Consider the following 26,255-nt stretch of genomic DNA (forward strand, 5'->3'; position numbering starts at 1 on the left):
TTTCATGTATAAGTTGTTCCTATCAAATTTCATGCCATAATGACCATAGCAGGGGCATATTTTCTCTTATTCCTATCATAACCTAGTAATAAGTTATTGCTGTCAAATTTCATGCCATAATGACTATAGCAGGGTCGTATTTTCTCCTATCAGTAATTGTAATCTGAAAACTGTTTTTGAAAATTCAGCCCTCAGTTTTTTCCACAAAGACTCTGGAAAAGGATTGATCGTATCAATGTGACCTTCATTATGAATGAAGGATTCCGTGTTAGCTTTGATGACGTCAGGGCCAGTCACGTGGCATACAGTCACCGCGTATCTCCATCCCACATGCTAAGATTCAATTTACATGCAAATGCCCTGCCTTTAGAACATAGTTAACCCTAATTTTCCAGCACAAGCCATGAGCTTAGTGCTGTGTGTACGGGGACAATCCAGTGTAGAACTTATTGAGTCAACATTTACATTGACTGAAGTGAAAGCTGGAGATTAACTACAACGAACAACAAGGGAGGGGGGCAGGGAGTGGTCTATTGATTGTTATTGTTTTAACCTTGAATGCTACATTTTGTAGATATCCCCTCCCATATGCACACTACCATATTCATAGCATTGTGTTCAACTTTGATCTTCCTTTTCTACAACAAAATACTTCAGGCCATTACAAAATGTACATATTGCACAATCTAGTTAACACCCCCTGGGGTGCAATAAAACTGGTGCCATGATACTTCTAAAAATCCCACAGGTGATCATCATTATTCAAAGGTTATTTCTAAACAACTGGGTACATATCCCAAGGCTGTTTTACAAATGCATTTTCTGACAGTGAGAAAAAATTTACGACTCAAGTGCAAAAACGTTTCCATGTACACGTGCGCTGCTTAGAAACATTAGTGCAGGCAGTCGGAACAAAATTGGGTAGTCCATTATGGTAGACTCTTTATCCATCAGTATGGTCCTAAATTGAATTCTCTTGGAGAATACATAATGAATAAGAAAGAAGAATGTTTTAGGAAAAAATACCTACTTTTTTTAACTGGATGCTACTTCAGCACCAAGGACAGATCTTGTTTGTCTATCCAGTGTAACAGTCAATTATGTGCCCCTGACCAGAATTACCCAGTGTATTCTGGCCATGGGCCTTTTGAAGGAGAAGAGTGTTTGAAGACAAAAATAACTGCTTTCTAGATCCTGTTGCCACATCAGCACCGAGGACAGATCTTGTTTGTCTACCCAGTGTAACAGTCAACTGTGGGCCCCCGATGAGAATATCCTGATGTATTCTGGCCATGGGTGTGTTCTGGGTTTTTTTTTTTTGAAGAAGAATGTTTGAGGACAAAAATATCTGCTTTCTAGATCCTGTTGCCACATCAGCACCAAGGACAGATCTTGTTTGTCTATCCAGTGTAACAGTCAATTATGTGCCCCTGACCAGAATTACCCAGTGTATTCTGGCCATGGGCCTTTTGAAGGAGAAGAGTGTTTGAAGACAAAAATAACTGCTTTCTAGGACTGGTTGCTACTTCAGAACCAAGGACAGATCTTGTTTGTCTACCCAGTGTAACAGGCCATAATGTGCCCCTGACCAGAATTACCCAGTGTATTCTGGCCTCTTAAAGAAAAATGTTTGAAGACAAAAATATCTGCTTTCAATATAGACCCGTTTGCCACTTCAGCACCAAGGACAGATCTTGTTTGTCTACAGAGCGTAACAGGCCATAATGGGCCCTTGATAAGAATATTTTGATGTATTCTGGCCATAGCTGTGTTCTAGCCTTTTGAAGAAGAATATTTGAAGAAAAAACATATCTGCTTTCTAGTTCTAGTTGCTACTTCAGCACCAAGGACAGTCCTTGTTTGTCTCAATAATAGAATATCCCTGGGTGTATTCTGGCCAGGAATGTGTTCTTGCCTGTTATATATATATTTCAAAATGTACAATTTGGCGATCTTTCTTTAGGTACAATAACCTTTCTTGACTGCTCGGTTATCATTTTGCCAATTTCTGTATCATGTAATGTGACATCATCCTTTCCTTTCACTATTTGCTATATTTTGGTTCTAATAATCTCAAGAAATCACTAGGAAATATTCCATTCCCCCACTGAATTGTCCCCATGGTATGGCATCTTAAGTTGGGGTCCATTATATTTTTCCGTTCACTTTTAGATGATCTTGATTAATGTAGTACGTGGGAGTACATGTAGGTACAAAAGCCTAGATGGATAACATCAGACTGCACTTAACAGGAAGACATTTGTATCCGCTGAAATGTCGAGAAAGTAAGGAATCCCCCAAGGCAGCGTAACATAAAACTTGTTATGACAGATATATCAGATGCATGCATTTTCAAAGTCTTTCAGAATCAGATATACATGTTTGTTTGTTTTTTACCTTTATTTATTCATGTACAGAATACATCTCTTACAATATTGATGTGCAGTCTCTACAATCTTCAAAATATGTACATTAAAGATGTGACAGACTGCACATACATATTGTAGTATGAAGTTGCAACAGACTGCACATACATATTGTAGTATGAAGACATCCCCAGGGCCTTTTCTGAGAAAAGGATTGAGAGGAAAATACTGAAGGCATAAAAGGAAAATGCAAAAGTGAGAGGGAGTGCACAGAAGGGGGGGGGGGGGGAGATATATTTAAAATGCTCCTGTTGTTTAATGTAAGAAGAGAAATTTGGTGAGTAAATATTACTACAGTAACTGCAGTTGCCTTCATTTCTTTACACTGATGATTCTAAATAATTGTGGATTCATGTTGTGAATATTACCAATAAAAGACTGTTACCCATACATGTAGGTACATCATTTTTGTACGATACAAATAAAAGGGGTACTTTATGTATAATGTCTCCCGATACTAGTAATAGGCACATGTGTGGGATTAGATTACAAAGGCTTTTCCAAGAATTGACGATGGATAGAGAGGGTTATCTTCCCAACATCTGTGTCTCCAGCAATCATAAGGAAGATACGGTGAGGATAAGGATGTCACAATGGTTACCATGGCAACTGATATGACGTCTTTGACACTAGGTCACTGACCGGCCATACGGTGATATAGCAGCATGAGACAATGTTTTTTCTGGGTCGACTATTCTAGTCAAACAAGGGACACAGACTCATCAGTGATGAAATAAATGTACTGAGCTATTACACCCTTCATAATAAATATTGACCTACAAACGTACTAGAATATGAAATAGAGGTTAGATGAATGAAACAAGCTCATTAGGGATGTTTGATATCTTACAAGCAATTAGTAAATGCTTGTATGTACAATGAAACCATCCCTTCTAGTTTACTGTACCCTCTTACCATCAGGGTCCATTTTACTCATTTAAAAGACAAAGACAGTCAAAGGCAGATTTAGTAGTGCTTTGGGGCCATTCTAAGTCCCCCAGACAAAAAGAACAGCGATATATAGAATTCTGCTGCCTTGGTGTAAACTAGGAAATATAGAAACATAACAGAAAAGCTCAAACATTACTTCATTCCCTTGGGTGTGATAAAAATAATTCTGCCTACCTGAGCCAACGTTTCTGTGTGATATTGAGCAACTGAGCGCAGTCGATTCACCCACTGCTGCCGCTCTTTAGCATCAAATGCTGCAAAACAAAGGAAAGTCAGTCAACAAAAATAAAGGGCACATTTTTTGTCAAAAATTGTTGCAAACATTTGACAGAAAATGGTAATTTTTCACCATTAATACAAAAATGACTCCTCTCTATAGTGACCACATGCCTACAATTAGACAATGATTCTAATTGAGTATCAGCCCCCTACATGGTCTTATTGAGCATGTTTGACTATACAACGGTTACCGTTTAAATATATAAAGAACAAAACAAACACATAATACTTCTTCTTACCGATACAACACCCAGAGGTTGTGCTTAATACTGGGAGGACCAGACTGTTATGCCTGCACATTTGCACGTACGTATACCCACGCATCCCAGCGCAACTCAGGGCTGATTATTAGTCATGACACTTAACGTTATGATTCGTGGCTTGTGGGTTCTCCCTGCAACTTAGCTAAATATAGTGGCAACCCACTGAGGCAGATACAAAAGTGCTATCACTTATCATGATCATAATAATTACAACAGACTACAGGTACAATTTGAGTCTCGCGGAACCAATCTACCCTCATAAATGCTTAGGAAGGATTTTTATCGTCTGAATCTGATGTGAGAGTGTAATAAAAAAAATAAATTTGGGTCATTTCTGTAATTTCATATAATGTGACCTTTTTAAAGTTTTATAACCATTAATTATAACTTACATAAATTAGCTATTTTTTGGTATGTTAAAAATGGAAATGCTGTTGTTTAGGGCAAGAAATAATTATGATAATAGCAGTTACGATATATGAACTTAATATACATCATAACTGGCATGAATTGTAAATATGCAGGGCTGGCTATTCCATACAATATCTAACACCAATAAAGTTCATCCATGCTTTCAGCTATCTTTGCCACAAACAACTTGTCAGTCATCGTTAATAATATCTAGAATGACTTCACCCAAAAAGAATTCTAAAAAAATTTGTAATATTCCTTAGACATATCTGAGGCAAATTTATGATGCTAAAAACTTGTCCTGTAACTATAACTAGAAGGAGAAATTTGAGCAAAGAGCCTGGCAAATACTCAATACCAGCAAAATACATTTCCTTAGAGCCTCCTTCAGTGGCAGGATTTATAAAGATTCCTCCCTCACGACTCCCTTCTGCTGCCCTCTATACGGTGTGAAACACTTCTGCCATGGTCGTATCATCCATCATCTCCCTGGTTACCATGGTAACTAATCGGATTATCCAACCGAATTGCGGGATTATCATTCAATTTCAGGAGAACACGGAACGTACCCTTGCTACAGTTAATGCCACTTGCTCAAAATCGCTTTCCCCTAAAACCCGGGCAATCAAACGTTGATGCAGAATTACACATCAGGACGGCAGAAATATTGTTGCCATGGCAACAGGGATGATTGCTGGTCCATCTGATTGGATTAAACCCATTGTGTCAACCATGAAAAATGGAATCTTATTTGTGATTTGATTTTGGCTCACCGTGAAAGGAGTGTTAGCTCGCTGGAGGTGCCTTGCTAAATTCCTTCACTATCATCTAGATTTCCACTTTTCTAGTTATAGAATATCTAACGTTATTAGATTCTGACCAACACACCTTGCCAAAAATTAATACAATGGAGCTCTAGAAGAAATTATGAACCTAAGAATGTACTTGCCATATAATCTAAATACAAATAACCATGGATCACTTTACCCTTGGAAGTCGTCCTTGGATACTGACAAATAACAACACTAGTTAAGGATAATCTACTTCTCAATACCCCAGTTGAAATACTACAAACAACTTAATGAAGACAGCTACATGTTTAATGTCTTTGGTACCACATGTACATGACTGTATATATTTGGAATATATCTACTAATGTCCAAAAACATCAAGCTATCACGCAAGAAATAATTTCTTCATCTCTCCTAATGTATGGGGAACTCTTAATAAATTAGTACAAGATTCCAAAGCCTGTTTTTCCCTTTTGAACAGATCAGTCTTGTAAATGTAAGAACCTTTGTCCACCTACCTTTCAGTCTCCACATGAGTAAATGTAGGGCTTGCCATTGCTACATGTATCTAAGAGTACCCCACTAAGCAAGTTCTCCTGACATAGCAACAAGGAAGATCATGACTGCCACATAAACTGTCAATCATGACCTCCTTATAAGGGTATCAGCCTGACCAGTTTTCAGAGGGGTAATTTTTTTCTCAAACATAATCTATTTTCTTTATAAATAAAATTATATTAAGTTTTCATATGATTGTTGTTGAGATGATATCCCACCCCATTATAATCATATTTCTATGTATGTTTCTTTTGTAAATTTGTTAGTAAAGATGATCTCACCCCTGTTTGTCTCGTGGCATAGTCCATCCCTAAAACTCCCATTATGAACAGCACAAACAAGGATCAAGGTCAAATCCATCTCTGTCCTTGCATGCCATTACCCTCTGACTAAACTGCATTTTATAATTACTTTAGATATCCAGACGGCCATTTTCAAAATGTTTTATTATCTATCGGATCCTGCTCTATTTACTGTATTTTATAAGTATCTGATAAGAAACAAAGAAACAAATTTGTGAAGCAAAAAGAGAACATGTCATGTGGTTTGGGATTTCCCTTATAATGCAGTTGGGAAGAACATTGAAGATCAGCAGGTTTTACATCTAATATTATCATATTTTTGCCAGCAATTCCACCAAAAAGTGGTTACCAAGGCTTTACAAAAATGTGTTGAACACCTGAATATCTTAAATTTGCGTAACTCCACTGCTGCATTAGCTTATCTCCTTATATTCATTATATTCTTTCATGTTTCAGTCTCAGCATACATGGTAGAATTATGAGACTTGACATTATTTTTGACAGTAACACTTAAATCTTCAAGATTCTTAATGACATATCCACAAAAATACTCTACAACAATTTGATTGCTGTTTTATATCACAAGCTTACACATGTAATTCCTAGAGCCTTTTCAAGTACTAGCATCCATCTGAACTTCCATGGTGCCTGGCTACACCTACTGGTCAGAGGGGAAGTGATCTGATCTTATAAATCCCATAACCTTTTACATTAACACCTGCGGTCTACAGCACTTTTATACATGTATGTCAAACCCATTACTATAAATCTTTTAATAGATACTTGACCTCAATGAAAAGCAGCCTGCAGGCTGATTTGAGATTCTTATGAATAAACTAAGTTTCAAATAATTTTCCACCCAGCTGTAACTGAACACAGGAATTCAGGTAGGCAGATCTTGCAGTGGTTTAACTTTTAAGACAGTAACAAGTAAGCTGGGGAAGGAGTTTAGCCGGCACAGGACTTTTATTTCACCGAGTTTTATTCTTCCACAGTGGAAGAAGAGGGATGAGCTCTGCCTTCTAGTAGCATTACCCAAGACACACTAGTACTTACACAGTTACATGGACTAACAACCCACTACCCCTACAGCCTTAAAAAGGCTAGCGCGCGCTATGGGACCTTTGCCTTTTTTCAAACACAAACCACTAATGGGTTTCGTGGGTGGTGTGTTGGTGTTATGTGGGTGCCTTACTCCTACATTATATTACGTAAGTGCATTAGATTCTGACTCCTGTAACCTTTAATTAGCACTAGGTCATGTGCCAAGCAAATGGATTCTTAAAGTTTACATATGTACTACTATATATAGAAGTGTAGCCTTGGAGAAAAGGTGTATTCTACAAAACACTTTGAAGGACTACAAAACATTAGTATAAAAGCATCGTCAATAGTTTTTGAAGTTTTAGTATGATCCATAAATTCAGAGTGGTGCAAGTAACATTTGTCTAGTGCAGGTAATCTTCAATGTTACCTGCACTGCCTTGAATCATTGAGCCTTTCAGAGAAACTACAAAAAGCTGTCCTTACCACGTAACCTGTACACTTCGCCATTGGCAGCGTTGATACTGAACGTGTGAGAATCCTCGTCGCTGGGTGACATCACCGATCCCGCCAGCTGCAGCGAACCCCGCGGCCTCTGCTTCTTACTCTCCTCATTTACATAATAGTCAAGAACACCCGAGTCTGGGTCAAGTACAAACCACCTGTAGGTCAAGGGTCAAAAGTTCAAGGGTTAAAGGTTGCTTAGGCTTGATGTGATGAAGTTATACACGATCATGACCCAATTTCTCTAAATTAACATTATTTGTTATATACTTTTCTTGTCCTAGCAAATACCAGAATAAAAATCAAACACAGAAGATATGTAAAAATGGAAATTTCATGTCAGTGAAAGAATGAAGTTTTGTAATGTTCCCTCAAAATACAGGAAGTACCATGTGTTCTTGTAGCCTTTATCAAAATTGTGGACTCTTTATAATAGCAAGGGAATTACTGGGAGGCCAGAGATAAATGCTAATCTTGATCAAAAGACTTTCCTGTCTGGGCTACCACCTGAGACCACAGGAAAGTCTGACCATCAGTGGGGCCAAAGTATCTTTATTCATTGGATGTCATCCAGGGGTTTTGTATGCTTTTGTACAGGAATTCGTGGCTTTTTCATAGTCATAAGATATGCATGAGTTTCAGAAAATCAATGAAAATGCTTCGGCACCCCTGATATCTCAAACTCACATATCACCCATCTCATAGAGACTGCAGTCAGTTTGGAGGCATGTCAATGATTGTGAAGAAATTGAGGCAACATACATTGCAAGAAAATGTTTGAAACATTGACAAGAAAATTCTGGAATCTTCAAACTCCCTCATCTAAAAACAAAATCTTACAAAGAAAGTAAAATATGCATCTGTGTGAGCATTAATATTCATAAAGTTTAACGTAAACTTTTAAAGTTACTGAATTATCAGTACAAACTGGGATCAGATAAGAAACGAGATCTGCAGTACTGTGCATGAATGCTAGATGGCATTCCACTATAGAAAATACAACACAAATAAAAGATAGTATATAATGTTACTCCATTTGTTGCTCTTCATCCTTGGAGACCAAACACTTTTTAATTTTAAACCTTTTCAGTCAATGAATAAATCGACTTTACTAAGCATGAATAAATTTATTTCAGCAAAATGCTTAGTAATGGAAAGGTTTAAGTAAGCATGCTACTGTAAAACTAATACGTAAAGGACTCTAATTATATATAATTGTGTGAGTCTAAACAGAAATTATTGCAAGACAAAGTTAAACCTGAACACACAGAAATAAGGACAGAAAATGGAAGGACAGTAAGCAATCATACACACTTATCATATACATGTAGTCGTCAATAGAATGGTACAACATTCAAGAAATACGCACAAAGACATGGACATTAAAATATGGTAGAAGAAAGAAATATATGTATTGGAAAACAACTCCAGTGAAAAAAAAAATTGTACCTTACAATTTTTTAATAAAATAACACTTATAGAGTCCTCCTTTTGAAAAGAGACCAATAATAGAGTCATATTTGGCTTATTAAACTATGTCTTTTCATTCTGGCAAGAAAGCTTGACATGCATAGATTTCAAATTTTTCCAGAACTGTGTTTAGACTATAGACATTTCTGTTCATAGACGTTGCCAGAAGTACAAACGTAGCTCTGGAAATGAAGCAGGAAAGTTCAGGAGAGACCAGTTCTTTACCTTACCTATATTGCCATCCAGTTATGAGGTTGGTATATTTGGCCAGCTGGCCTTGATATGGTTGCCTTGACAACACAGCAAGAGAGAAAAAAGAGAAGAAGGTTGGATATTGGTGGACATTCATTGCCATGATTTACCAGAACGCTGTTCTGAGACCACAGAACATTATTCTGATACCATCATTGAGTTTTTAGTGCTTTCTAACTTATGAATTGATTGTTGAACAAAGCATGACATATACACTTATATGGCTACAGACTAAGATTATGCTGCCATGGTGTTATTGTTAACTTAGTCTATGGTTGCTACCAGTCAATATCATTTTCCTTCCTATTAAAGTTTTAACAAATCGACTAATGCCGAAAAATCCCATTTGGAAATCTGACGTTGTAACGTAATAACAACAGCCTGTTGTTATTAAGTTAGAACATGTAATATTTAGCAACTTTAGTAACATGCCAAGCCGCGGCCATTCTAAAATGTAAATGTTCTTGCATGACAAAAATATGTATATACGCCGTCCTGTGCCTAATTGAATTTCACTGAGTCATCTTTCATACAACATGCTTTTCAAAATTCATGTTTTTTTATGAGGCTCAGAATTCATTATACTTGATAGGGAATAGGTAAACTGGTGCACTTAAAAAATTAGATGCATAGGAAAGATTTGGGTCCACAACAAGAAAATGAAAAGGTAAAATGTCAACGAACTTTGTATGCACAAAATGACAAGGGTGCACATGCCACCCAGTATTTTGAGTCCTGTGTTGAGTCCTATGATTGCAACATTTATCTTGACTGAGTTTTCATTCCTTGGTTAAGGGCAGATAAAGGAACTGTTTTGCCCCAGCTTAAATGGAGACAGCACAAATGTACATGTGGACCTTACACTGCATTCATCACACCAAAGATTTAGCACTACATATAGCTCTGAGGTAATCAGGTATAGGAAAGGGCCATTTGGGCTGATAGCCAACAGGTTGGCGCACAGTATGTGACAAATTTGTGACCTTGTCACATACTGTACATGTTAAGAGTCATTACAACCCTTGCCAGGCTGCCAAAGAACTGGTAATCGTCATGTATGTCTGGGAACAAACCAATTTCTTCAATGCTGCCAAAATACAAATGAGTCACACTCAGACTCATAGTGTACAACTTACGTGATTCTTGTAAGTTGTATTGCGATAGACCATTCCCATTACCCCGCCTACCTCTGTCACAAATTATGTAGAATACAATGTATCTGATGGACATGCAGCCACCCTCTCATTTGGTTAACTGCTAATATTATAATTTTGATGTGTAGTAAATCAGGATCAGTCTTATTGTATACTAGGGGTGGGTACCGGTACAGAAAATTCAGGTCCAGGTCCGGTTCAGGTCCAAAGGATCAGGTCCAGGTCCGGACCTGAACCTGGACCTGATTCAGTATGACACATACCAATGGTCCATTCCACTACAAAGAAATCTGTTTGGTGGACTTTTAGACTTAAATTTGTGTACATTGGCGTTTTCAAATCCTACAACGCTAACTGCACCTGTACGATTAGCGGTAAAACTTGGTAGAAATTATTATAAACTCTACTCTACTTCACTCGTTATCTTCTTCCACCTACAAGCGCCAAAACGTGTGAATGCCTGATAAAATAATCTGTTAATTTTCTAATCGGTCCAACATCCGGTCCACCTAATTTTTTCAGGTCCGGTTTTTCTGGACCGGTCCAATAAGAAAAACCGGTTTTGTACCGGTACACTGTACCGATACCCAGCCCTACTGTATACGTACATGTAGCAACCTGCAAGTTGGCTGCAACATGCAACTTTTGGAAAACAACCCAACATCAAGTTGGTAAACTTTGTGAACAGCTTTGCAATTTTGTAGCTATAAGATATGCTATATATTATTGCTAGCTTGGTACAACAAAGCACAGCATTTAGCAAGTAAATACTAAATAGGGTTATTAAATTCACATTAATCATGAAGACATGTTTTTTTTAGAAAGTTTCTACAAATTGAAAGTAAAATTTGCATTATTGCAGATAATGGAAAAAATTGCAATTCAGTGTCAAACTCTAGTGTATGATATAAGAACATATATCAGAGTATGTGGAGAAGGACAACCTCAAGCCAACCGTTCACACTTACGCCACATCTTCAGAAAAGATGCTGGAGCCGCATGTTCCCCATTTAGGAACTTTATTCGAACCGACACACAACAAACATGTTTCGCCGTAGGCCTTCCTCAATGTCATGGGCTCGAATGAGCATAGTACAGCATGTCCTCGCTTTTAATTTTATAGGCCAAGTGCATAGTGCAATGACCAGGTGCAAGGTGCCCTAGGTGGCTTAACCAATCACAGTTCAGCAAGGTAGTGCAGTCTGCTCTATGACTGGTCTAGTTGGTCTGGTCGTCCTTCTCCACATACACCATGAATATATATGTAGCTCACTCCTTGAACCTGGAAGGGTCCTGTTAACGTTTGATTGAATGTGTGTGTGCATGTCAGTTAAAGAAAGAAGGAAAACAAATTGAATCGATTGGAAAGAAAATCTGCAAAAGAAAGCTAAGAGAAAAACAAGATAAAGGAAAATAGAACTGCACATGCACAAATTATCTATATTAGAGAGTATTTCTTCATCACTTTTTAAAAACGTTGTTTTATTTTAAGGAATTTCTCATGTTCAACAGCTGAAGCCATCAAACCCCTCCTATACCCTCCTGTGTAAATGTGACATGACCACAAGAGTAAACATGAATGAATGAAATGGCTATTTTGAAAGGGTAATTTCAAAAATTGTTCCTCCTGATCCTATTTTAGAAACAAACAGGTGCAAGCTGTATTCTTTACATATTATCTGAGTGATTCTACTAGTCTATTTACAAACATTATCATAACTATTAGTGTTGAAAATGAATGTCAGATGAGTTGGACCATTGTTAACTCAAACCAAAGCAGCTAATTAGCTATTATGTCAGGCCATCATCTATATGTACATGTGTTCTAGTACTAGTACTGATAATTTGATCTGTTCTATCCCCAACAGTTAAAGAATTGTCAATAGTATTGCTCTGAGTCTCAGTTTGCCAATGGCCTGACATAACCTGATCCTGTTGTAAAACATCCATTGTTATAATCAATATATGAAACACATAATGGTTAGATGTAGCATTAGATGATATCAGCATCAGACAGGGAATACTAACAGTTTAGCAAGGGTGGTTAATCAATCAACACCAAAACAGGACATAGTGTAGCTTAGGTGGGGCCCAGAAACAACAAAAAACATATAAAACTTCTAGATCTAAATCAATTTACCTTAACGGTGGTTATATTTCACAGCAGGAGGTAACATGTTTTTGCTGTGTTTTGAATTTGTGCTGGAAACAATTCTGTGTCATGATGCATCGTCATATATGTAGTTATTGTAGAACTAGAACTAGTAGAAGGGCCTGTGACATGTCATAACATAACTGTCAGTGTAACAGTGGTCGTAGTGTCAAGAAATTGAAGCATTCACCATTGGGAGGTCACAGTGCAAACCTTGAAAATAAAACCACAGCATTTTATTATTCTATTATTTACAGAACAAATAATGAAGCTTATTATAAAATAGATTTTCCAACATTGTACTCATTCACATAAAACATATACATACACTCATCATGTTGACAGGACTGTATACATAACATTCTCATAGTGTATATTTACTATCGAGAGATTTCTAGATGTGATATTCTTACCTGTACTGCCAGCCTTTCATAACGTTGGTGTATTTGCTTAGCTGTCCCTCGAACGGTCGCTTCAACCCTTCCTGCTCGGACAGCTCCAGCTCCTTGGCCCGCGCCATTACGGCCAGCAGCTGCTGTCGCTCGGCCTCGTTGAACTGGGAAAGGTCGACGGACGGCTGGACAGCAGCGGTGGCGGAAGTCTCACTAGCCGCAGGCGACTCACTCCGGGTCACGTCATTCGTCGCCATATTGGTGGGGAGGGGGGCCGCGCGCTTGATTAGAATTTATCGATCTAAAATCCCAGTTCTCTCCTGTCACACGAATTCACAGAGAACCATTTGAATGTCCCTACAAATTCCCGGATTCCTGTAGTTTTTGCTGCTACCATGTACAAAATCAAAGAAATTTCAAGGGGAAAATCGTATAAATTTTATATTTTTGGAAGGCGGAAGCAACACAGAGAGGATGATGGGACGACCCACGATGTTGCAGCAATTTGGAAGCAACCATTCTAGTATAAAGGTAGAAAATCATGAAAATAGTATGATTTGTAAACGAAATGACGCTTGAATATACTATGACATAAAAGAACCAGTAAATCAATCATATTTTATTTGAATAATCTAATAAACTTCTGAGAAAAATGTATGTGTGCTACAAAGAAAGATGATTATAATTTGCCCATACATTGAGATAGAATAATCCAAATAACCTTTAGTGACGTGTATCTAACCTTTGACCCTTTTGCTCACCGGTTGAGCCGTGCTTGTCGAGTTGTGGCGGAATTTTTGTTTCTCCAAGCTGTACTTTTCCGTTTCCAGACCCATCCCGCAAATTCTGAGCTCGTCTTAAGATTTCTGTTGAACACAACATCATCTTGAGTGACTTTCCACGATGTCTGCACCGAAGAAAATAGCGATTATCGGCTCTGGAAACTGGTAAGTTTTTAAGATGAACAAATTTTGGGTTTGCCCGGCGCGCCCCCAACTTTGGCCTACTTTAACTCGCAAATGATGTAACTTCTTTTAACGTTAAAACACTCTAACTGATCAGAAGGGAAATGAGAAAGCAAAACGTTTGTATTTATTTTGTATAGAATATACTAACTGGTCAGCAGCAACGTTTTATATTTGACCTACTTTTCCATGACCTTGCAATGACACGCACTCTTAGTATTAGTCTATAGAGCTTTAAAAGACCTCCCAAACTTTTCTTTCTTCTCTGTTTGGACGACCCACATTTCTTGACAGTTTGCCGCTCAACATTTTAAATGTTGCGCGTCTTTCTGGGCTCGAATTCTCGTTGCTTTTAAACCTATAAGGAAGGGGGAGGGGCCGGCCCAAATGCAGTTTTCTAACCTGTGACCTACGCTCAGTTTTGGCACGCTACCCCAAGTTGGGATCACCTCCCTGCATTCTACAGGACACTGTTATCCAATTAACGCAACGGGAATAATAGTGTTAAAAATATCTCGAGGTTACGACGAACGAACAGATCTAAAAATGCCCAGCGTTACTTGAGTAGCAGACAACCCCAGTGTTTATTCAGCATCAGATTAGACAATTGTTGCAGTCCTTTGGGGATAACTAGACTTGAAAGATGCCCAAGCGGAGAATTTGCATAGTAGGATGTGGGCAATGGTGAGATGTCATATTTTTTAGAGGCAGATTTCTTGATTGTTTTGTAGCTGTTACTTCAAATAACTATTTTCACCCCACAATCATGGCAGTGAAATACAATTTTGTTTGAGGTATGTTTGGCTGTTGTGTGCCCCAGTGTTAAGAAGTGTCAAATCAATTTGCATGTGCATGGGAAGCCAGACAAAATGTGTGGATAATATAGTTGAGAGCCAAACTCTTAAAGCGATCTAAACATCTTAAGGCCTAGGAAAAAAAATGTTGTGTTTCCTGTAACAGTCCTGAAAAAATTAGGGTCGGTAGGTAGGGATAATCTTTTTTTTTTTTTTTTTTTTTTTAGACATGGTACATGTACCTGGCTTGAAAACTGGCAACACATTGGCCAAAAGCATTATTTCTTAAGCTGGGAACTGTGGTGGTGTCCATGTCAATATCTATCCATACACTTTGTTACATAGAAATGTACATTTATATTGTATGCTTCTGATGTCATCTTGCCGGCTCATAATCTTCATCTTCTGCTTTAGGGAAAGCTATCACTTATACACAGAAGCAAACTAACTCTTATACAAGGATATAAATTGCCAACAAACATTGGGCATAGGTCCCCACTAGGACCCCTTACCGAGGGCCAACAGTCTGCCTTCAGGCTCAACAAGTGGAACAGTATACACAACTCCAAGTCATGTATTTCCTGCTTGGAACTTGAGGCAAGTTACCATGAAAAATGTAGAAAACATTGGGCAAAGCATCCTAACTTAACTTTTATCATCTTGATCATGTTAGTTAGAAAAAAAATCAACAACAAATTTTATCTAAGTTTGCCTATAGAAATAAGAATAAAAACCTTGCTGGAATTATTGGCTCTCTGAGTTAATAAAAATCTATACAGACTAAATACATTTCATGGTCAACTGGTGCAGATGGAAAAAATTACAAATACTTGCACTCCCCCAAAAAATACATGCACAACCAAAAGTACTATACCATAAACCATATATTAATTATCTTTTTTTTGTTACATGTACAATTGTTTGTTAGCAAAAAATTAGATGCAATTTGATAAAACCTTGGAAAAACTCACATGCAACATTATTACCAGTACAAGTGCTGTCAAGCCTGCATTTCGCCCCAAATAAGATAGGGGCGCTGCTGTACATAAAACAAAATGGCGGCTCTCGGTTTGTTTACTTCATTTCGGACGGCTTTTGGGCGGACTTTTTTGCATTTCAGGCGTACCAAAATAGGTTAATTTTGGAGGTACAATAGTGAAAAAGCATTGTTTGTTTATTGAGTTGTTTGTTTGGGTGCTGATTTCTATGTTTCAGTTGAAAATTTACTGTGTGTTTGAGCACATGCTCCTGAGCTGAGTCATGCTTCTGAACTTCTACTACGTTTATACGTGTCCATGTGTATCTCATATTTACGATGATTTATGTGTTCCTAATTATGTTAACTGTGATGTATGAAGTAAACAGAGGTAATGCAAGTATACAAAAGTAACGGGTTCCGCACTGGTGTTCCAGTGCTGAATCAATGGGTCGAGTCGGCCTCAGCACTGGTTTTCCAGTGCTGAAGAAACATCAGCACTGGTTTTCCAGTGCTGAACGGCCTTGTTCGAGTGCTGAAGCTCCCTCAGCACTGGAATTCCAGTGCTGAACCCAATGCAAGCACTGGATTTCCAGTGCTGAACTTCTCCGAGCACTGGTTTTCCAGTGCTGAACTGTCGTCAGCACTCGGGTACCAGTGCTGAACTCGCGGCAGAGGTCATTCAGCACTGGTTACCCAGTGCTGAAACCGCCGTCAGCACTGGAACCGAGTGCTGATATACAAAAGTAACGGGTTCAGCACTGGATTTACCAGTGCTCGGGAACTTTTCAGCACTGGAAGACCAGTGCTGTAAAAACTTCAGCTCTGGGCTTCCAGTGCTGACGTTTATAAAGCACTGGAACGTTCCAGTGCTGAACGTAATATTCGTGTACTAGTAGCATGCGTCCGTACGGCTGTCTGAGTTATTTACTTTAGACTACACTTAGGTATATCTATGCGTGTTATTTAATCTCCAAGCAGATCTTGCGTGGCACTAGCTTTTACTAGCTTTAGACTAGAGTAGACACTTGTGATATTGTTAATTGTGTATACAGTTAATGGCACTCAAGTTTCTTTTCTTTTGGTCAATTGATACGAAAATTTTAAATCAACAAATCACATATTCTATACTTGTGGCAAAGTAGTGTCTTTTTAGTCAGAGGTAGTTAAACTAACAGTTGGTCTATGTGTGTGGTAAAGAGATCACTTGTTTTTTTTTTACAAAGAATAGGTAGTTACAGGTGGACGACACATTCTGCTTGTGCGGCAAAGTAGCATCATTTAAAAAACATTGTATAATACAGTTGTCCATTTATATTTTGTTACAGAATGTAAGTTCTTTTCACCAACTTTATACATTTTATACTCGGTTTCCAGTGCAGAATATTTGTCAGCACTGGATTTCCAGAGCTGAAATGTCCTCAGCACTGGAAATCCAGTGCTGATTGTAGTCTCAGCACTCGGTTTCCAGTGCTGACAGGAGGGCTTCGAGTGCTGAAGCTGCCTCAGCACTGGATTTCCAGTGCTGACGCCGGCTCAGCACTGGACTTCCAGTGCTGACGACCACTTCAGCACTGGTGTTCCAGTGCTGACAGAGGAGACCGTTACTTTTGTATATTTGCAGAGGTAATTGATGTTATTTTGACTTTTTCTACTGCACTAGGAATTAGCAGAACATGTTCAAAAACCGATTTTATATCGATGCATTACTCGAAAGCTCCTTGCACAAATTCTCACATGGAAAATTCATGTCTGCCAGCCGGCCACCCAAAAAAAAGTCAAGGGTCGGCAGGTTTTTCTAGGGTCGGTCGGGTTACAGGAAACACAACATTTTTTTTCCTAGGCCTAAACTAGATAATTGTGTCTTCATGAAGTTCATACATTGAATCCAATCTTGAGCTGGTCTAAATTTGAGACATTTTTTCTGCAGAAACTTGTTCTGAGTAAGGACACTTTGTGCCTTGGTATAGTCTTGCTGGGCCATTGTTGTATGTTCTTTGTATTTGATGACATATTTACATGACAACAATGTGTGATGAGAATTAAGATAGTTGCTTGGTGCTAAATGCCTTGTTAGGTAGGGTTTTACTTGATCTTTTAATCGTTATTCCTTTATTCATATTGTGAATTGTAGTCTGTCAATGGCTTGGTGTTTGGTTTCAAGGTAGCTCAATATCATATTTTCTGTTAAATATAAGTTCATATTAACAGTCCAAGGAGCTTTTGATAAAAGCTCCTTGATCAGTCTTAACAAAATTGTTCAGGTTTTCATATTCACAAAGATGAAGGATATAATCATATATTTAGACGGTCCTCACATTTGGTAACAATGCACCATTTATCTAGTAATGACATTGAGAACAGACATGAATTTTTCCCTCACTGAAATGATCATTTAACCTTGTTACAATGTCACTGTGTAATTATAAAGCCTAGTTGTCCCTGACACTAGTATACCAACCTGTTGCTTTTACCATTGTTGATATCAGTATGGTCATACATATGTAGTCTAGTAATTGCCCTTCTGTATGCCAGCTGTGGCACCCTTTATGTGCTTTGAATGCTAATCAACTCAGTTCTGCCCACCAGCATTCTCAGGTCATATAATATGGGGGCATGTAGCTTTCTCTCTTGAGACTTGAGACTTTACTTGAAAATCCATTAGTGGCATGCCCATGGACTTTCAAATAAGCATGTCATGAAATCTACACATTGAAAACAATATGCTAATTGTATTGTGCATTTTGTAATTGTGCATGTTGAATTCTCACTAATGACTCTCTCACTAAATATAGCACAATACGTGTTATAGTTAACCAGGCAATGGTTCGCACCCATTAGTAACACTAAGAGGCAAAAGGCCAAACTAATTAGAAGGTATGGACAAGGCAGTAACATATATCCCCCTTGGTATGGATGACACAAGTATTTTCAAACTTATTTGATTTCTGCTTTAACAATACTGCATCCTGTAAAGTTTGTGAAAAGCAAAGTTTCATGCATGCTAAATAGAAACAAATTGCTACAAATGGTCCTAGAAAGACTTTTTTTCAACTGAGTGCAAGATGAGAGGATATGCACATGTTGCAAAAGTACTAAAACTGTCAAATCACCCTACATTTTGTCCTTCAATTGTTGAAAAAAATGGCTTAGAAATTGCTGTTGATAAGTTGTTGATGGAGATTTCCTGTCCCTTTCCCAGGGGTTCCGCCATCGGGAAGATTATCGGCAAGAATGCGGCCAACCTGGACCAGTTTGAGACGCAGGTGAACATGTGGGTGTTTGAGGAGATGGTCGACGGCAGGAAACTGACAGAAATCATCAACACAGACCACGAGAACGTCAAGTACCTGCCTGGACACAAACTTCCCGAGAATATCGTACGTATGACTTTTCATCTCTCACTGTCTTACCGTTCTGTCTTTCTTTTATTTCTATGACCCTTTATTCCCTCTCTCTTTATCATTTTCCCCTCTCTCCCAGTCTCTGTATCATTTTACAATAAATATATCATTTGATATGTTGCCTTTTCTGTAGCTAATTAGTAAACTTGTAAGTTGTAGCAGCCTCACAGTTGAGCTCCTAGTTCCAATTAGTTGGAGAAAATTAACAGATTTTACCAACAGATTATCACACGTTTTGGGGCTTACAGGTCCTCGAAAATAACAAGAGATAACTAAAGGGGAGTTGGTAGTCATTTCTACTATGTTTCCACAATTAAACTTGGTCTTAGTTAACAGAGGCATTAGTGTTGTTTACATTAAGATAGGATTTTAAACGCCAGTAGAAGTCGGATACTCCACCAAACAGATTCCTTTGTAGTGAAATGGACTATTGTTTTGACTATTGTCCATTCACAAGTTTTCAAGTACAATTAGGTCCAGTTTCAGGTTCGGCCTGGTCCTCTGGACTTGGACTATACCTGGACCCAAATTTTCTGTACAACTACAGGTACCCATCTCTAATCTCCATGTATCTCCCCAGGTTGCTATCCCTGACGTGGTGGAGGCGTGCATGTCCGCAGACATCCATGTGTGGGTGCTGCCTCACCAGTTTGTCAGGGGAGTGTGTCAAAAACTCAAGGGGAACATCAAACCTGATGCCGTCGCACTGTCTCTCATCAAGGTAATAAAGTTCAATGATACTGTAAATCATAGAATATTTAATACGGTAGTTTTGTTTTTGCGGTGATCTCATAATTGGGAATTCATGATTTCCTGCCAACTTTATCTCCCTTGTATTATCTAATGCTTAATAATTGATAGTTATATATTTAGGGCTAGCTCTTGATAATATCTTCTGGCTAGTTGGGTAGCCCTGGCAGTATTTCTATCTTTACAGCTGAATCAATCAATCAATCAAATCAAATCAAATATGATATAATTACTACACTATGTTGTTTTAACTCCAAGTCAAAACACAATGACAACCTCTGTTACATGAACCTCCCAACTTAAAAAAATAACACTGCAGAAGTAAATGAATTTACAGAAAGACAAAAATTATAGTTTTTAACTCCAAGCAAGTCTCCTAGCAGCTAGTTACCGGTGCAGTACTGCAGCGGAGCTTCAACATTTTAGGTGAAATTTTCTGCAAGTACCAGGTTCAAAGCTTTTTAGTAGTGGATAGTTCTTCAAGTAGGGACATTTTGTAAGTTTGGGCCCCCTAGTGGCTTGTTTTTTTTTACTGATGGGAGCATTCGAACAATCGTTTTGTAGGGACTGGATGAGAGTCAAGCTGGCGTGGATCTCATCTCCAATGTGATCAACCAGGAGCTGGGAGTGGAGGTCAACGTCCTGATGGGAGCAAACCTGGCTAAGGAGGTCGCAAACGGCCACTTCTGTGAGACCACAATAGGTAAGGAACACTTCAGTGGTGTTATTTTGGTGTAACGTTTGGTGTATTTGGCCCAGGAATCGAATGCTACCAATGTTGTATCCTTTGGAAAGGCACTTTCCTTACTCCACCCAGGTGTAGGGTTACACTATGTGAGTATATGGAAATGTAGTATTGTACACTATAAAATGTATGTTTATAGCATATTCTTGAAATGTTTAAAAGTGTCATTGAAAAATGATAAACCACTCTTTATATTAAAACTTTGTCATATCATTATGGAGTTATCTGTAGAATGTCTGATTCAACTTTTTCACTATTTTCTGTTGTAAGCCCAATTTTTTCTGTACTATTAGATTTTAAGATTAGGTGTACTAATGCACCTTTTCCCTACAAGGAATTTCTAGTCCTGAAAACCTATGTGTGTTTGTGTCCAGGCTGTAGGAATGAGGCTTGTGGCCAGATGTTGAAGGAGATGGTCCAGGCAGATTATTTCAGGGTGGTGGTCGTTGAGGACGCTACCACTGTGGAGATCTGTGGGGCCCTCAAGGTGGGTACAGTAAGAACATCATGTCCCCCTCCTCCATTTGATTTGGTACAGTCCAATGTGAAGAGTTTTGGGCCGTCAATGTGGGTACAGTATATTATGCCCCCCCCCCCCTCTATTTAATTTGGTACAGTCCAATGTGAAGAATTCTGTGACCTTCAAAGTGGATACAATACATGTATGAACGTCATGCTCCTTTCCTCATTCAATTTGGTATGGTCCAATGTGAATAGCTTTGTGTCCAATGTGAATAGCTACAGTATGTCTCTAGGGATTTAAAGTTCCAGTCTTGGCCATTATCACTTGGTAATTGCTTGCTACTGGAAAGGGTTGCAGTGCTTAGGCCGTGGGCCACAGTTTATTGTGCTGGTCAAAAAGAGCTTGATAAATTTCTCTGTTACAATGGACCCATACATACCATACAATGTACATATCGTTTTTCCTTTTGCTGACATGTACATGTAACGCAACCAAGTCTTAAAAGTTTTTCATGTATTTATCTATTGTTGTGTTTTAGAACATTGTGGCAACAGGAGCAGGTTTTGTGGATGGGCTGGGCATGGGAGACAACACCAAGGCAGCGGTCATCCGCCTGGGACTCATGGAGATGGTCAAGTTCACAGAAACCTTCTACCAGGTACGAACATCTAATGTGGACGTCCCTGTAGCTCATTTGGTAGAAGCCTGATAAGTTGTCAGTGCCTGGTTCAAACTAGTTCTCAATGCAGATACACTTAACATTGTACATGTAGATACAGGGTCAGTTATCAGTGTCTACCCTGCAAACAAAAAGCACTTTAAAAACTTACATTTCTGTCTCTTTTTATCTGTTTTACAGAGACTTCAGCCTGGAGGGACTAAGAATCCAGACGTTTGTAAATCTTTATTAAGGGTTAACTAAAAACACATCAAGCATATTTAAGGACTCACCATGCTATGTTTAACAGGAATTAAGGTGTTTGCCGGGGTGTATAATGGTAATGGTTCAAACCTATCAGTCCTAACTATATACTTAAACTGCTACACTAACTGTAGATATTATGTATAATACTTGCATGCTATGTAATGAAGTACATGATTGTACAGTAGTTTATATGAGGTGATCTGAAACAGAGTCGGAAGGTGTTGTCATTCTTGTGGCTTCTATTTAACTATCTGCTTTCCTACCAGCCTGCTGACTGTGGTTCCTGGCATTCCTGGCTATCTAAGATGCTGCATTCTTGAGAAAGGCACATAACACAATTTTCCTCACCCTACCCAGGTGTAAATGAGTACTTCTATTGGGAAGGTGCACATTCATCATTTCAGATGCTGACCTTAAGCCCCTTGTATGGGGTAGCATCAAGTGTCATCCTCTGCATGTAAAGAGCCCAGCGGGAGTAGGGGTGATCTGGTGTGCTTGGCTGAAAATGCATGCTATACACCTTTCTCACACAGCGGCCATGATAGATGAAAATGAGGCCAATGTGGCAAACAAAAGACTGTCCATCATAATTAGCAGTTCAACCAATGATAGCATGGCAATTAGAAAATCGACCAATAAGAGAATGGCTGCATTTCTGTCAAATATATGCACAATGCTTTTATTTTGCATCTCTAGGGACTATCGGATCAGTTTGCACTACTCTTTGCTACATCTTTTGGTGCATAGCACTAGTTATAATATTTATTATTTGATCTTATATTGTGAAAATTTGTGTGGTTTTGGGGAAAACTAAATGGGAGCTTCAAGTTAGAAATAAGTTTTGTCTGTTTGCCTCATTGACGTCATTTTCGATCTATCATGGCCACAGCGTGAGAAAGGTGCATGCCTTAATCCGAGATGGTACAAGTAGATAATTGATAGATAACAAGAAACCTTCTCTGTCTGCAGGGCTCTCAGACGTCCACGTTCCTGGAGAGTTGCGGGATCGCTGATCTGGTAACGACGTGCTACGGTGGGAGGAACCGCAGGGTGGCAGAAGCCTTCGTTACAAGTGGAAAGGTGGGACAATCGTAACTGCTGTAAATGCATTGCCTTACTTCGCGTTTGTTTATGATTTGTAGTAGGACAGAAAAAAGCTTCTTACTCAGCAGGGCTCGAAATACCACATGCATATGCAAGTTTGTGCATGTAAAATTGGTGTGGTGCAAGTAAGTTTGGACCAAACTTGCACCAGTGCAAGTTACTTTTATCCACTAATACCTGACTTTAGAAAAAGCTTACACACACCAAGAATATTGTCTGCCATTGAAAGGTAAAAGAAAACAACACTGAATAAAAAAATAGCCTAAATTTGTTATTTCTAAACTTGGTTAGACATCCAGGTAAACAAAATTTGAAGACAATTCCATCTCTATAATGCTAATAATTCCTATGGTGTTGTCTTACCTTGATTTGCATATGAGTAAATACATTTTGCATACAATTTAGTGACTTTGATATGATCAACTGGATTTTCCAGTTATATGTGTTTGTATTGAGTTGTTCTAGCGATGGTTAAGAATAGTGATGGAAGTCACTCGAAGAGTCCAGAAGAAATCTATTGATCTTATCAAGTAGTAGACATTGAATTGTCTTAAATTAAGCCTAAATTCACATTTGTTGTACAATTTGAAATCCAAAATAAAATACGCTTTGGAAAACAAATATCCAAACATGTGGTCTTTATGTATCCCCATATATTTGCAAATTTTCAGAAGAAGAATAAAGGGTTAACAGTTCACTATTTTGGGTTGTGCAAGTAAGTTTCTTTTGGTGCAAGTTACCTTTGGCTTAACTTGCACTGGTGCAAGTTGACTGAAAAGTGTATTTCGAGCCCTGTACTCTGTTTTAAATGAGTGGTTGAAACAGTTCTCTTGTACATTGTACATATATCAGAAGCGCTTATGTTTTATTTGCGGTGTCATGAATTATGGTGGAGAAGTCACCAATGAATATATTTGAAAATGCTACTCCACATATTGATATGATAAAATATGTGGTAAAGAAATGTGAAATATGATTGCAAGCTTAAGTTTCTTTCCAAAGAAAACTAATTAGAATAAAAAGATTTCAGACCTCCTTGATCTGGTGGTTGAGGGACTATTGCAGCTGTTGATGAAATGTAATTTTTATTGTTGTCTGCAATGTTCTTCAGACAATAGATGAGCTGGAGCAGGAGATGCTGAATGGACAGAAGATTCAGGGACCCCCCACCGCTAAGGAGGTCTACCATCTTCTTAAGGACAAGAAATGCGAAGATCAGTAAGTAGATGTCATGTCGTGTTACATCTTTCTGTGAGTGGCCATTGTCTTCCATCAAGCGGTTCTTAACTTATGCAGACTACAAATATTCAGGAACAGAAACACACACACACACATGCACACCCAAAACAGTACCTCCATTTTTCATGGAGGTTAAAGCATCTTTATTTGACATCTCTGTCCTAACACCATACTTTTGTCATCTGCAGGTTTCCTCTGTTTGTGGCTATTTACAAGATCTGCTATGAAGGGATGCCCGTCAAAGACTTCATCGGCTGCCTGAAAAATCACCCAGAACACATGTAAACAGGCAACAAATACTGCACACAGCGGACGATGTGCCAACAGTTTGTAGTGAGCTTACAGGATGTTTTTAGCACAACAACAAACAATGAGCAAGTAAACAACAAAGTTTGTTCAGAACAACAGACATCAGAATTGAATAATTGATACACATTTTTACCAACTGCAGAGCTGTCCATTGTTTAAATGTATTTAAAGAACTACGCATGAAATTCTGAGTTGCATAAAAGATTTCACAACCTTAAGTTCAAATGTGTTGTTTTACCCAATGCGTGTAGAATGAACGTATACTATGAAGGGAACATTAGTTTTAGGACCCTGGTGTTACATATCATTTTACAGTGGTGTGAGATCTATTCATGACATGTTGTTGTACATGTGGCTACGAGCAACAAGTTTTGGAGGTATACGTCTTGTGGTTACGCAAACCAGCACCTCTGTATAGACAAGTGCTAACCTGATTTTAGATGAGGGAACACATTTTTAATTAGTATTATAGTTTACCTTGTTGATTTCATTACTTGAGCTTCCTGAATTAAATACAGTTTCCATTTCTGACACAGTCAAACTTTCCTTTGTGATTGTCATGATGTTTACAAAGTTTTGTTTCTTAACTCATGTATTATATGTGGAAAGTTCAAGTCTGCTATGCTAATGAACTATCACCAAGGCTTGTATGAAACATATGAACTCGGGAACCAAATTGTTTTGTGGGTGTCTCGGTACTATTTTCACTTTATATTTTGATAATCTTCAGTCAAGAAGGGGCAAATTGCTTAGACATGTAAACTTAACAGCGCATCACAAACTTAAGATGATAAAGTTGCCATAGTTTGAATATTTGAATTGAGCCTTTGTGTAGTGTGCCATTAGAATGAAATAGATTGGCTGATGTATAGTAGTGCAACGTGAAATGGTGTGGTTTGCAGTCTGGTGCAAAAGGCAAATTGCGCAGTACTGTTCTTTTCAAGCAAGCTATTTTATTACAAACCAGTTTATGATATGAAAACGTTTACTCGCTTATGGCAGTTTTAAGGGGAAAACCCTTGGTCAATGTATAACAAACGGGTGAAAGCTCAGGGTAGATGTAGATTTAAAGATATTTGATAAGTCCTATGATGGTGCAGGGTTTGTTTCCATGTACTGGGTATTTTATTCCATTATGCACACAGCTATTGTATAGGTGATGTTGATTTAGCAAGAAATGCCATTCAGACTGTCATACCTTTATTGTGTACTTTTTTATTCTTCCTGATAAAAGTGCATGGTCCTTGTATTTTAGCTGAGAGAAGGTTGATACCCCCCTCACATTAGGCGAAAATCGATCGGACGACGAGTCTGCGAGCTCTAAATTATGAGGACGCATGACCCTGCTGCCGACGAAGAAATGGCAGAGTTCCCCCCTTCCCATCAGGGTCATGCCTCCTCGTAATTTAGAGCTCGCAGACTCGTCCGATCGATTTTCGCCTAATGTGAGGGGGCTATTAAGACACTGACAGATCAGAAAAGTTGCAAACAAATAATTTGACACATAAATTACCAGTTAGCATTTCTATATTGCTGTTTTTCTTACGAACTTAAATTCTGTTTGCTAAACAGGAGCAGTCAAGTAGAGAGTTCAAGGTTATGAGCAAAATAGAAATGAAAACGAGCCTGCTA

At 38.4% G+C, this 26,255-nt stretch overlaps 2 protein-coding genes across 4 annotated transcripts in view; one reads left to right on the plus strand and one right to left on the minus strand.

Annotated features, from left to right (window-relative positions):
- Positions 1 to 13,455, minus strand: part of LOC118403148 (oxysterol-binding protein-related protein 11-like) — a 21,582-nt gene extending 8,127 nt beyond the window's left edge. Inside the window, exons 1-4 of one of the 2 annotated variants that reach the window (XM_035801657.1) lie at positions 12,971 to 13,455; positions 9,230 to 9,289; positions 7,512 to 7,687; positions 3,552 to 3,631 (exon numbers count right to left, since the gene is read on the minus strand). In XM_035801657.1, coding sequence (XP_035657550.1) covers positions 3,552 to 3,631; positions 7,512 to 7,687; positions 9,230 to 9,289; positions 12,971 to 13,206 — 552 coding nt within the window. In that variant the 5' untranslated portion in view covers positions 13,207 to 13,455. The remainder of the gene's footprint in view (positions 1 to 3,551; positions 3,632 to 7,511; positions 7,688 to 9,229; positions 9,290 to 12,970) is intronic. The other variant, XM_035801658.1, reaches the window with a different exon arrangement.
- Positions 13,456 to 13,682: 227 nt separating this feature from the next.
- LOC118403200 (glycerol-3-phosphate dehydrogenase [NAD(+)], cytoplasmic-like) lies at positions 13,683 to 25,592 on the plus strand. 2 transcript variants are annotated; one of them, XM_035801773.1, is made up of 9 exons: positions 13,683 to 13,896; positions 18,887 to 19,064; positions 19,669 to 19,809; positions 20,403 to 20,541; positions 20,958 to 21,070; positions 21,585 to 21,704; positions 22,941 to 23,051; positions 24,187 to 24,293; positions 24,503 to 25,592. In XM_035801773.1, exons 1-9 carry the CDS (start codon positions 13,853 to 13,855, stop codon positions 24,597 to 24,599), a joined length of 1,050 nt encoding a protein of 349 aa, XP_035657666.1. In that variant the 5' UTR covers positions 13,683 to 13,852; the 3' UTR covers positions 24,600 to 25,592. The 2 variants fall into 2 exon arrangements, with proteins under 2 accessions (XP_035657666.1, XP_035657667.1); XM_035801774.1 differs by lacking the exon at positions 13,683 to 13,896 and adding an exon at positions 14,471 to 14,598.
- Positions 25,593 to 26,255: the final 663 nt, after the last annotated feature.

This window comes from Branchiostoma floridae, chromosome 16, assembly GCF_000003815.2.
Source record: "Branchiostoma floridae strain S238N-H82 chromosome 16, Bfl_VNyyK, whole genome shotgun sequence".
Classification (NCBI taxonomy): Eukaryota; Metazoa; Chordata; class Leptocardii; order Amphioxiformes; family Branchiostomatidae; genus Branchiostoma; species Branchiostoma floridae.